Source organism: Ips typographus, linkage group LG13 (genome assembly GCF_016097725.1).
Source record: "Ips typographus isolate SLU linkage group LG13, UJ_Ityp_2.0, whole genome shotgun sequence".
Classification (NCBI taxonomy): Eukaryota; Metazoa; Arthropoda; class Insecta; order Coleoptera; family Curculionidae; genus Ips; species Ips typographus.
The window spans coordinates 1,689,620-1,702,458 of NC_138434.1; the positions used below are offsets into that span (position 1 = coordinate 1,689,620).

The 12,839-nt window shown below is 36.4% G+C and overlaps 2 protein-coding genes across 17 annotated transcripts in view; one reads left to right on the forward strand and one right to left on the reverse strand.

Annotated features, from left to right (window-relative positions):
• Positions 1 to 547: 547 nt before the first annotated feature.
• On the forward strand, positions 548 to 5,348 carry LOC145736922 (uncharacterized). The gene is made up of 8 exons (XM_081991462.1): positions 548 to 716; positions 935 to 1,087; positions 2,710 to 2,845; positions 2,940 to 3,070; positions 3,683 to 3,811; positions 3,868 to 4,032; positions 4,590 to 4,814; positions 5,171 to 5,348. Exons 1-8 carry the CDS (start codon positions 590 to 592, stop codon positions 5,290 to 5,292), a joined length of 1,188 nt encoding a protein of 395 aa, XP_081847588.1. The 5' UTR covers positions 548 to 589; the 3' UTR covers positions 5,293 to 5,348.
• Positions 5,349 to 6,922: 1,574 nt separating this feature from the next.
• LOC145737270 (uncharacterized) overlaps positions 6,923 to 12,839 on the reverse strand; it is a 44,057-nt gene continuing 38,140 nt past the window's right edge. For 12 of the 16 annotated variants that reach the window (XM_081991903.1, XM_081991893.1, XM_081991894.1 and 9 more), the window contains 2 exons: positions 9,065 to 9,137; positions 6,923 to 7,555 (listed from right to left, as the gene is read on the reverse strand). In XM_081991903.1, the coding sequence (XP_081848029.1) occupies positions 7,438 to 7,555; positions 9,065 to 9,137 (191 nt within the window). In that variant the 3' untranslated portion in view covers positions 6,923 to 7,437. Of the gene's footprint in view, positions 7,556 to 9,064; positions 9,138 to 9,405; positions 9,447 to 10,724; positions 10,881 to 12,839 lie in introns of all 16 variants that reach the window. The other 4 variants (XR_014180338.1, XR_014180340.1, XR_014180339.1 and 1 more) reach the window with 4 other exon arrangements.

The window sequence follows — 12,839 nt, forward strand, 5'->3', positions numbered from 1 at the left end:
AAAAAAAATCAATTTTACCTAACCTAACTGTCAAAATTGTTAAAACAACTTGAGGAATTACACTAGAATTTGTGTGAAGCACTTGAGTGTAATGTAAACAGTTTTCGGCCTGTAACTCCCTTAAAAGGCCCTTTAGGGCAAAAGTGATTAGAAACAATCTTGTAGGGCGTGAAATTCCCTACAACTCTATTGCTTACACTTTTTCTGTAGCTAGTTAAATAACGAGTTAATTAAGCTGCGTTCCAAATTGATCCATTTTGCACCTAAAATTAAAATTACGTAACACACCAAAAAAAAAATTACTTTTACCCAAAAAAACAAACAATAAAACACGGATACATTTTCACGTGTCGTTACCTCTGAAAATGCCGCGTTCGCGACTTAAACGCTTTGTTAACCCAATCAGGACCGTATTCAGGAATTTTTCCAAAAAGAAAAATGCTTAAAAAAAAATTGTTTTTTTGATTTTTTGGTTAGTCCGGGACTGTTTCTCACTTTTGCTACTCTGCTATATAATTCATTGTTAAATTTACTAGAGTGACACACATTTGTCACTATAATACACGTGAAATTGTGTTTTTAAGGAAAAATGAATTTTTTCCCGCTCGTTTGCATTTTCGTGTTACCCCAGGTGATTTGTGGGGGAACGTGGGAGAAAAACGGCCAAAACTACCCGCAAAAGGGGAAGGTGGGGTCATTTAAACGTATGGGACGATGTAAGTAGGTTTTTTTTGCCCTCCCTACCACCACTTAACATCTTGAAAAAGTTTAAAATTTTGCTGTCCCGTCCCTGATGATCCGAGCTTGCTGAAACTTTGCACATTTATTAAACACACTTTCCTTCCTTCCCTTAATTAACCTGAAAATTTCAACTTTCTAAGTCCCCTCCTGTATACAGGGTGAATTTTTGAATGTTAATTTTGATTAATTCTAGTTTTATCCCTGTTCACTTACGTTCAGTTCGATAATCGAGCATGTACAGGGGTAGGAGGGGAAATGGGGACTTGTGTACCTACCGCAGAATGCCAAAGGAGGGGGGGAAGTACTCTAGGAAGCTGCGCTTCTGGTTATGGCGTCTGTTGTGCTTGTAAGTATGCAAAAAATACGATCAATTGAAGGGTTTTTAACCGAAAAATCAGTTTTTTTTAATGGGACACCCTGTATCTTTGCACGTCACTAAATAGCGTTTTTCCTAAGGTACAATCTGACGCAAAATTTCCTGTACTAAAAGTGTACAGTTTCCGAGATATTCAGGATCAAATTAGGTTGAGTGTTGCATTTAAAACCGAAAAACTACGATTTTTTAAATGGGATACTCTGTATATTTTTACGTCACTAAATTGTGCTTTCATTAAGGTACAATCTGACGCAAAAATTTTTTAATAAAAAATTTACAGTTTTTGAGATATTCAACGTCAAATTAAGTCATACATTTTCAAATCAGTTGAAGTTTGAACACCCTGTAACTCGGTTACTTTTGGGAGTTTCCGGAGGTTTAACCACTCAAATTAACCGTCTTGAGCTCCTCTTTCCTGTGGTGTAGAGTAAAAAATTCTATCTGAAAAATTGCGTACAGGGTGGATCAAAATAGTTAAACACCATTTTTTTGCACACTCTGTATACTGGAAGCAAAAACCGTCCTGCAAACTTACAGTGTTGGATTAAAAAGTTGATAAGGAACATTTTTGGTCTCTTACAAATTTTTCGTAAATCTCACCGTTTCTGAGTTATTTAGCAAAACTGGTTGGATGCAACAAATTTTTAGATCAGTAAAATTGTAATCTAAAATTTGAAAACAGTTTAAAGGACAGTCAGGCACAAAATCGCCTATAAAACCCACTTGTAGACAGAAAATGACAATTTTAAGCACATTTTTGGAGTCCTTATTAAATTTCCTATCTAACAACATTAAAAAAACACTCAAAATCGACTACAGTCGAGGAGAAAAGCAGTGTCAAAGGCTGAACTGTCAAAAATACAGTTTAAAAAGACAGTCAGGCAAGAAATTGCCTTAAACTCTCACTTGTAGTCAGAAAATGACAATTTTAAGCACATTTTTGGAATCCTCATTAAATTTCCTATCTAGTGACATAAAAAACACTACAAAATCAAGTACAGTCAGGAAGAAAACCGGTGTCAAAGTTTGAACTGTCAGAAAAACAGTTTGGAAGGACAGTCGGGCACAAAATTGCCTGTAAAACCCACTTGGAGTCAGAAAATGACAGTTTTAAGCACATTTTTGGAATCCTCGTTAAATTTTCTATCTAATGACATAAAAAAACACTACAAAATCAAGTACAGTCATGAAGAAAACCGGTGTCAAAGTTTGAACTGTCAGAAAAACAGTTTAGAAGGACAGTCAGGCACAAAATCGCCTATAAAACCCACTTGTAGTCAGAAAATGACAATTTTAAGCACATTTTTGGAGTCCTTATTAAATTTCCTATCTAACAACATTAAAAAAACACTCAAAATCGAGTACAGTCGAGGAGAAAAGCAGTGTCAAAGGCTGAACTGTCAAAAATACAGTTTAAAAAGACAGTCAGGCAAGAAATTGCCTTTAACACTCACTTGTAGTCAGAAAATGACAATTTTAAGCACAATTTTGGAATCCTCATTAAATTTCCTATCCAATAACATAAAAAAACACTACAAAATCAAGTACAGTCAGGAAGAAAATCGGTGTCAAAGTTTGAAATTGTGTTTTAGTTACGTCAAAATGCGGTTCAATCATTCGGGAAAATGGCAGCTACTTTGTCAACGACAACTACCCGGACTCGTACGACGGAGTGGGCTCCTGTCAGGCCACCATTTTGAAAATCAGCCCGTCAGTCTGTCAGTACAGGTAGAATGACGGTTATAACGCAATAACCCAACCTTCCCCTACTAAACCAACTCAAACTTCCCCTAAATTCTTAATGAATATATGTCCTTTCCAGATTAGATTTTGAGGTTATGAACATAATGGGCCCTGAAACCCTTAACCACGTATGCATTAATGATCAGTTCATTGTTTCCGGTGGAAATCCAACGGTGCCGGCCATATGCGGACGTAATGATGGCAATCACCGTAAGTTGTTAGTTTGACCTAATTTTGAGGAGTTACAGCAAAAGTGTAAATTAGAAAGTTGTAGGAAATTTTATGCTCTACGAAATTGCTTCTAAGTAATTTTGCCCTAAAGGGCTTTTTAAGGGAGTTACAGGCCGAAAACTGTCTGCAACTGCTTCAGTAACTTCATACTGTCTAATCAAGTGCTTCAGTAACTTCATAGTGTAGTTTCAAACGAGTGTAGCTCCGTTATTTCAGGAGTTACGGCAAAAGTGCATATTCAGAAAATTGTAGAAAATTTCACGCTCTACAATATTGCTTCTTAACATTTTTGCTCTAAAAGGCCTTTTAAGGTAGTTACAGGCCGAAAACTGTCTGCAACGCACTCAAGCGCTTCAGAGTGATGAGGGATGCGAATTTTCAAACTGAAAAACTGTTTAACCGAAACTTTTACCCGATATAAGGCTTAATGAGAGGAAGCTTTGAGGTTAGGTTCACTTTTGTTCGCTAAACGCACCGCTAGAGAATTTAAATGTTGAAAATTCCTGTCCCTCATCGCTCTAACATTTAAAGCAACATTGACGTTTTTTTACATTTGACAGTATATTAAACGCAGTTAACCGTAATTTACAGTGTACGTGACCGTGCAGGAAGGACCAAACGTCACTCCTGTCACTTTGACAGTCATCACTACCGGCGAACCGTTTCAACGCACGTGGAAGATTCGTGTGACGCAAATTCTTTGCAACTCCCTCGTAAAAGGTGCACAGTTTTCGCACTTTTTCATGCAATTAAAGGGAATTTGAACTATTTTCCAGCTGAGGACGGTTGTTTGCAGTATTATACGGGGGTTACCGGACAAGTAAAGTCGTTTAACTTTGACTTAACCACCGGTCGACAACTGTCCAACCAGGATTACACCATATGCATTAGGGCTGAGAGGAATTTTTGCAGCGTACAATACTCTCAATGTGCTGATGATGGTAGGTAACAGGAGAAGAAACGCTTGGTGATTCTCTAAAAATTCTGTCAGGACAAAAAAAGTGCTCAAACAAGTTCAACCAAGCCTAAATCAGTTATTTGGGAAAATATCAAAAAAGTGTACAAAAGGAAAGTTGTAGAGAATTTCATTCTCTTCAAGATTGCTTCTGAGTACTTTTGCCCTAAAGGGCCTCCTAAGGGAGAAAATTTCTTTAAAACTGCGTCAAAACCGAAAAAAATGCTGTCATTCGCTTTGATTTTCAATAATCCCGTTATTTGACAGTTGACGTCAAAAAGTCACTGAAAGAAAAAGATTGCTTAGAATGTGAGCTTCAAGAACATATCCCCACATGAGTTGATTGGTTGCTTCGTTTGGCCGCTAGAGGCCGTTAAAGTCATCTTTGACACTTTTTACAGGTGTTTACCATAAACATTCCAAATTGTGCTGCTTCGTTCCTGATGAACCGAATTGGTTGAAACTTTGCACGTTTATTAAACACACTTTGCTGATAATAATCCTGAAAATTTCAGCTTTCTAACTTAATTTTGGTATTTCCAGTGAACTCCAGAAACCAGTCGTTTACGTTATCAGGAAATTCGAATAATGCTGTTTCGTCAATGGTTGGCAGCACTGGACCATCAAATTCCTGTCCTAATGACTATTTAATTATCCCCATGGCAACCAATGTCAATCGGTTTGTGCCCGGACGGATTCAATCAGTCGATCGAATATGCGGTGGTGTATTTAGTGCCGAAATCAGTCAAACACCCGGTACAGTATTAAGTGAGTAATAATTAAGCCTCTGGGGGATCGGAAATGCTAAATTGTCCATAGAAAATCACGTGGGAGAAAGCGAAAATTGGAAAAAATAGTGTCATACTTCTATCAGTTATGAATAATGTAATTTCAAACTTTTTTTTCTGTTATTTGAAAAATTACAGAAATCGTGTACATAAGGAAAGTTGTAGGAAATTTCATCCCCTACAAGATTGTATTAAAGGGTTCTTGTCCTTAAGGAGTTACAAGAGAAAAAGTGTCTGACAACCAAAAAATTATAAAATGTGTGTCATACTCTGTGGAGTTATGAAAATTTTTATTATTTTTTTTTCCTTTTTAGGTAATTTTTTATATTTTTTTAGGTACAGTAAAACCGTTTATTTTGGTTTTTCATACCGATTCCATGGAAACACCCAATGACTTGAATAATCGAGGATTTTGCCTGAATTACGTGCAACAACCTTGCACCAATAGGATAAGTTAGGTTTTTGAGTGTTTTTTTAATGTAACAATAAAGGTAGGAAAAAAATTAAATTGTTTTTGTAAAAATTTCATTGAAATCCTTTAAATTCCAGGACCGTACAGAGTAAATATAGATTAGTGACTATTTCTTAATTTGTTCAATTCACAAATTCACCCTGTATTCAGGAAAAGACTTAAAAAGCTGGAATTTTCTAGGATTATTATAGTTGTTTAATAATTGTGCAAAGTTTCAACCAGCTCGGTTCATCAGAGACAAAGTCGAAAAATTTGGAATGTTTTTATTTTTCAATTTGTCAAGAGGGTTTTGTGTTAAACTTTAAAGACCTCTAGCGGCCAAACTGTTAAACTAATCAGTCAAAGTTGTTATACCGTTGGAAAGCCCGTTTCATTCGCTATCCATCGACATATAAAAGTCCACACCTTGTTAGTCAAATAAGGCAGTTTCGAAGGTTTAAACAAAATCTGATCGGACAAGCCAGGTCTGTAGCAGGAGGTATACTTAGTTTTCTTGACAATTGGTGACTGAACAGAACCAGAAAAACACCAAAAATTAAGTAGTTTCACTGTCTTTTGGACTGTATTTTGACAGTTTTCAGTGTAATGTCAGTTTAGTCGACAAGCTAAACAAACGTCAAAATAGTAACAACTGTCAAAAACCCAACCATAGATATATAAAATGTTTAAAATTTTGCTTCAACTTTCCAAGTCCCCTCCTGTATACAGGGCGAATTTTTGAATGTTAATTCTGATTCCAGTTTTATCCCTGTTCACTTACGTTCAGTTCGATAATCGAGCATGTACAGGGGCAGGAGGGGAAACGGGGACTTGTGTACCTACCGCAGAGTGCCAAAGGAGGGGGGGAAGTACTCTAGGAAGCTGCGCTTCCGGTTATGGCGTCTGTTGTGCTTGTAAGTATGCAAAAATACGATCAATTGAAGGGTTTTTAACCGAAAAATCAGTTTTTTTTAATGGGACACCCTGTATCTTTGCACGTCACTAAATAGCGTTTTTCCTAAGGTACAATCTGACGCAAAATTTCCTGTACTAAAAGTGTACAGTTTCCGAGATATTCAGGATCAAATTAGGTTGAGTGTTGCATTTAAAACCGAAAAACTACGATTTTTTAAATGGGACACCCTGTATATTTTTACGTCACTAAATTGTGCTTTCATTAGGTACAATCTGATGCAAAAATTTTTTAATGAAAAATTTACGGTTTTTGAGATATTCAGCGTCAAATTAAGTCATAAATTTTCAAATCAGTTGAAGTTGTGATTTGAAATTTGAACACCCTGTAACTCGATTATTTTTGCGGAAAATGACCCGGAAACTGTCTTACAGCTGACAGTTTAAGCTTTTAGAATCTGTCACTTTTCATGTGGATTGTCAGGGTAACGCCACCAGAGGGCGCCAAACTTTCATGAAGAAACGTCAAGCTGCGACTAGAACAACCCTGGTTTGAACCGTTTCAACTCGGTTGTTTTGACAGATACGTCACCTTGTTAGTCAAATAAGGCAGTTTCGAAGGTTTAAACAAAATCTGATCAGACAAGCCAGGGCTGTAGCATGATGGAATTATTAGTTTTCTTGACAATTGGTGACTGAACAGAACCAGAAAAACACCAAAAAAATTAACTGTACACCACACGTTTATTTCGAACGAAATATATTAATTAAGCAACCTTTTCTACATTACGCTTCAATTAAATTATACTTATAATCACTTAGAAAGCTTCTCTTTACGTTATAATTAATTAAATATATTAAAACTCTTATAATAAAATTCACAATATTTCAACTCTCTGTGACCGTGTAAAATTATATTTTTTTCAGCCACCTAAATTGTATAGAAAATTCAATTTAAAATTTGTATGAACCACTACGTAACAAGTAATAATCGTCTGAAAAATACACTCCCTCTCTCAAAGGGGCGAATTAATAAGGGCAGTGAAACTTTCACTTGAAAGTCACATTTCAAGCGAAAATTCAGGCACTTTTACACGAAATATGTACCTTAACCTTAATTATTTTGTAATAACTTGACAATTTTGGCAAATCGGCTGCTTGCAAAAAGGAAAAACTACACTGAACCAATACTGCATTTAAAAAAAAAAAAAACAGGAAAATTGAGTCCGAATTGCGTATTTCACTTCCGTTCCTCCGACATGAATTGGTCCAGGACGTTTTGCATGGTTTGGCGCAATTCCGACTCGCTGGGGGACGTTATGGAATGACTGACGAGTGTTTTGATGGTTCTCGTAATTCTGAAACGGAAAAAACGCACGTTCTGATTGGTTAAGAAAACGAAATCTGCCTGTGACTGTTTCAGTGCGTCACGTGATCAACTGTCATCCGTTTTGACATGCGCTATCACTCGCTGAAAGATTATCTCCTATCTTTGTCAAGAGCATATAATTCCTCGTTCTTACCATTGAGTTCGTTTAGAGGTACGCGGAAAATCAAACAAAGCTACATTGACGTCATAAGACTGCAAAGCGTTTTGAATATGACAAATACAGAACGAAACGTCACATTCAAAACATTTTTCATGTTACATGTAGAAGCCTCTGGCAATTTTTTTTGAGATTTACAGACATTTAGAGAGTTCTGGCATTTTTCAAATAATTCTGGAAATCTTCTGGCAACTTTAAAGATTCCTTTGGCATATCCAAAAAAAAAACCGTTTTAAATGGGTTGTTTTGACAGATATGTCAAAATGACCTGGAAACTGTCTTACAGCTGACAGTTTAAGCTTTCAAAATCTGTCACTTTTTATGAGGATTCCAGTCAGGGTAACGCCACTAGAGGGCGCTAAACTTCAGGTCATGACTAGAACAACCCTATAGCTGATGAACTGTGTTTTATAATTTCACTGTCTTTTGACAGTTTTCATTGTAACGTCAGTTTAGTCGACAAGCTAAACAAACGTCAAGACAGTCACAACTGTCAAAAACCCAACCATAGACATATAAAATGCATTTAATATACTTTGTACAAAGTTTGTTACCTTTCAACTGTGTTTTATAGTTTCACTGTCTTCTGGACTGTATTTTGACAGTTTTCAGTGTAATGTTAGTTTAGTCGACAAGCTAAACTAACGTCAAAACAGTCACAACTGTCAAAAACCCATCCATAGACACAGTTTTTTGGAAAAACGTCAAAAACGACAACTAAATGCGACCAGAACAATCCTGGTTTTAAACCCTAATAACTCGGCTATTTTGACAGATACGTCAAAATAGCCCAGAAAATGATTAATGGCTGACAGTTAAAGCTTTCAGAATCTGTCACTTTTTATGAGGATACCTGTCAGGGTAACGTCACTAGAGGGCGTCAAAGTTTCTTGGAAAAACGTCAGAAACCACAGCTAAATGCGACCAGAACAACCTTGGCTTTGAACCCTAATAACTCGGCTATTTTGACATATACGTCAAAATAACCCAGAAAATGATTAATGGCTGACAGTTGCTTTCAGAATCTGTCACTTTTTATAGGGATTACTGTCACGAAAACGCCTCTAGAGGGCGTCAAAGTTTCAGTTTGCTCCAGATGAGTTACCCTTCCTTCAAACCAACTTTTTACTTCATCTGGTTTGGAGTAGTTTTAGTAATTATGCGAGTAATTTTATTCGGTTGTGACGTAGTCGTAGTTTTGTTTGATTTTTGGTGTATCTCCTCTGGTGGCTCACTCCTAGCGTGATACAGTCCGTTCAACGACTACTGACTGTTACGTCATCCGCCAAAATGACTTGCAAACAAACCAAATTTACTTACGTGGCTCCAGTAACTGGATCAATTTCTTCTATTGTAGTTTCACTGTATTGAGGTTCGTGATGGTAGAAATCCTCTAAAAGTTTATCAAATTTGTTAATAAACTAGGAATTGTTGCAGCAGACAACAAACTGTTCCAATTGTGATGGTAAATATGCACTCTTATGTTGTACACACCATCACAAAAGGAATTCAATCAAAAATGTGTGAACTGTACTTAAAAAGAGAGAGAGAGAGAGTTATTAACAAAATCATGCCACACTAAATTGAACCTTATTGTAATCAAATTCAAAGCAAAAGAGAATAAGCGATTGTAAGTGCATTAAGTCGCAAAACCTACTTACTGTACGTGAGAAATACGTTTAAAAAGCGTTTTTACGTCCTGCTGAAACCAAGATAATTCATATTAAAAGCAAAAATTTGATTAACATTCGCAAACTACCCTAGAAAACTACCAAGCAGTCAAACGTGCGTGCTTTCGGTCTGCCCATGACAAGTTTGGTCGCCTAAAACGGGCTGGAAACGCTAAACAAGAGGTCGCCAGCCTTTTTCTCAATTTTTCTGGGAAAATCAAAGCACTTTTAAGCAATCAATGTTGCCAGGTCTACCGTTTTTGTGGCTCTTCTACCGTTCTCCCGTTTTTGCATATTATAATCTACCGTTTTTAATTACGTCATTGCCATATTATGTTGGTCATTTTCTTACTGCAAATTATCCTTTAAAACCACGTGATGTCTGTCACTAATGTCAAAATTTGACTAGAATTTGCACGAATTACATTTTAACACAGTTTTCGAAACATGACGTGCGTCCGAGTTTTATGACAGTTATTTTGACAATTGTCACTAGCTAAATAGTACTCTAAAATCACGAGACAACTGTCATTAATGTTAAAATTGACAAACTGTATTCAAAAATTGCAAAAATCAGGATTTAGAAACGTTTTCTAGCAGCATTTGATATAAAACGTGTTTTTGAGATTTATGACAGTTATTTTAATAATTTTCACGTGACCGTCTAGCTAAATAGTGTCCTGCAATCACGTGACAACTGCCACTAACGTCAAAACTGTCAAACTGTGTTCAAAAGTTGCAAAAATCAGTATTTAGAAACGTTTTCTAGGAGTATTTGATATAAAACGTGTTTCTGAGATTTATGACAGTCGTTTAGACAATTGTCACGTGACCCTATAGCTAAATAGTATTCTAAAATCACATGACAACGGTCATTAATGTCAAAACTATCAAACTGTGTTTAAAAGTTGCAAAAATCAAGGCTTAGAAAAGTTTTCTTGCAGCATTCGATATAAAAGGTGTTTTTGAGATTTATGAGATTTTTGACAATGGTCACGTGACTGCCTAACTTAATTATCCTTTAAAACCACGTGATATCTGTCATTAATGTCAAAAACTTAGAAAACCAATTAGTAATAAAAAAAATGAAAAATCTGGATTTTTATAGCAAGAATCAATGATCAAATCAAATTTTTGACAACTACCGCCATTAAATATTTCGTACTTGGCAACACCGCTTTCGTAAGGTTAGTTTCAAAACTTCCATCACCACCTCGTCTCAAATTCAAATGATTCGGTGTATGTTTTGTTACTCTAGATGTGGTGTAGTAGTGGGAGAGAGTGAGAAAAGTTAAAATAAACTTGCATACCATCAGTTTTTTTTAACGACTAGTAGTGTGCGAAAAGTGCCAGAATGACCATGCTTGTGGCGATTGCGAATAGGGACCACACGAGGGGAACGTACAGGGCGTGCCAGGGGGCATCGGTCTGTATGCACTGTTTTTGGTCATCGGGCAGGCCAAACGCTTTTAATATTGCAAAAACCAGTCGTCAATTGTCGTTTTTGGTAAACATTCGGGTGTCCAACAGGAAATTAACATTAAATTACCTCCCAATCGCTTTTTGATTTAGAGCGAGGACCTTTTGATTAGTGTTCAAAGTCAAATCTTATTATACACTGTGAGCAAAAAGTCTATTATTGCAATTTCCAGCGAAACCTGACGTTGAATCCCCTATCTAACTAGGGGAATACGGCTTCTGCTCCCTTTATGGGACAATTTGCCAGGAATAGGAAAGTTGTATTTACTTAAAAAATTTACTTACAACTTTTGCTCTGGCCACTTATAAACTTTAACGGCCTCTAGCGGCCAAATGAAGCAACCAATCAACTCATAAGAGAATATTTTCTGAAAGCTCACATTCTAAGCAATCTTTTTCTTTCAGTGACTTTTTAACGTCAACTGTCAAACAAGAGAGTTATTCAATGTAAAAACAACGAGTGTCGCAATAAAAAACAGTTGTGTAAAAGATGACTTTAATGGCCTCTAGCGGCCAAACGGAGCAACCGATCAACTCACGGGGAATATTTTCTGAAAGCTCACATTCTAAGCAGTCTTTTTCTCTCAGTGACTTTTTAACGTCAACTGTCAAATAAGGGAGTTATTCAAGGTAAAAACAACGAGTGTCAAAGATGACTTTAAGGGCCTCTAGCGGCCAAACGGAGCAACCAATCGACTCATGAGGGAATATTTTCTGAAAGTTCACATTCTAAGCAGACTTTTTCTCCCAGTGACTTTTTAACGTCAACTGTCAAATAAGGGAGTTATTCAAGGTAAAAACAACGAGTGTCAAAGATGACTTTAATGGCCTCTAGCGGCCAAACGAAGCAACCAATCAACTCATGAGGGAATATTTTCTGAAAGCTCACATTCTAAGCAGACTTTTTCTCCCAGTGACTTTTTAACGTCAACTGTCAAACAAGAGAGTTATTCAATGTAAAAACAACGAGTGTCACAATAAAAAACAGTTGTGTAAAAGATGACTTTAATGGCCTCTAGCGGCCAAACGAAGCAACCAATCAACTCATGGGGGATATTTTCTGAAAGCTCACATTCTAAGCAATCTTTTTCTCTCAGTGACTTTTTAACGTCAACTGTCAAATAAGAGAGTTATTCAAGGTAAAAACGAGTGTCAAAGATGACTTTAAGGGCCTCTAGCGGCCAAACGGAGCAACCAATCGACTCATGAGGGAATATTTTCTGAAAGCTCACATTCTAAGCAATCTTTTTCTCCCAGTGACTTTTTAACGTCAACTGTCAAATAAGAGAGTTATTCAAGGTAAAAACAACGAGTGTCAAAGATGACTTTAAGGGCCTCTAGCGGCCAAACGGAGCAACCAATCGACTCATGAGGGAATATTTTCTGAAAGCTCACATTCTAAGCAATCTTTTTCTCCCAGTGACTTTTTAACGTCAACTGTCAAATAAAAGAGTTATTCATGGTACTTGATTATTTAACATTTGATAGACAGAAACAAGGTTGTCACTAAAAATACACAAACGTCAACAAATGTGGGTTATTTGAGACGCTCAAAGATATATTTTTATAAAAAAAATGTTTTTCTCGGAAATTTCCAGGTTATGTATAAAAATGACCAGAACGAAAGTGTCTAATATCAGGGTGGTCCGCGGGACTATTTGGTCACAGTGTATAAACAATACAATATGATACAATATTAATGGCGGTTAGTTGTGTCAAATGACGTAATCACGACATATGGATGGTCAGTACTGTATAAAAGTAAGTTAATGTTAATTTACCTGGGGGTTAATAAAGATTAGGACACATATTAAGATGCAGTCTAGCTGTAGCAAAAAGTACTATAAAAATCAAAAACGTCACAAGATGCATTCCTGAAACTCAAGGCTTTAAGTATATTTACGTAGAAACGAGTTGAAAGCATTTTTCCTGTCATAGTAAAGGGA

Bases quoted from the DNA above. Each gene is read 5' to 3' on its own strand.
- LOC145736922 (XM_081991462.1), top strand. From the start codon at position 590: ATGAATTTTTTCCCGCTCGTTTGCATTTTCGTGTTACCCCAGGTGATT. The intron at 717-934 runs GTAAGTAGGTTT...GATTAATTCTAG, and splicing joins ATTTAAACGTATGGGACGAT to TTTTATCCCTGTTCACTTAC. The intron at 1,088-2,709 runs GTAAGTATGCAA...ATTGTGTTTTAG, and splicing joins TTATGGCGTCTGTTGTGCTT to TTACGTCAAAATGCGGTTCA.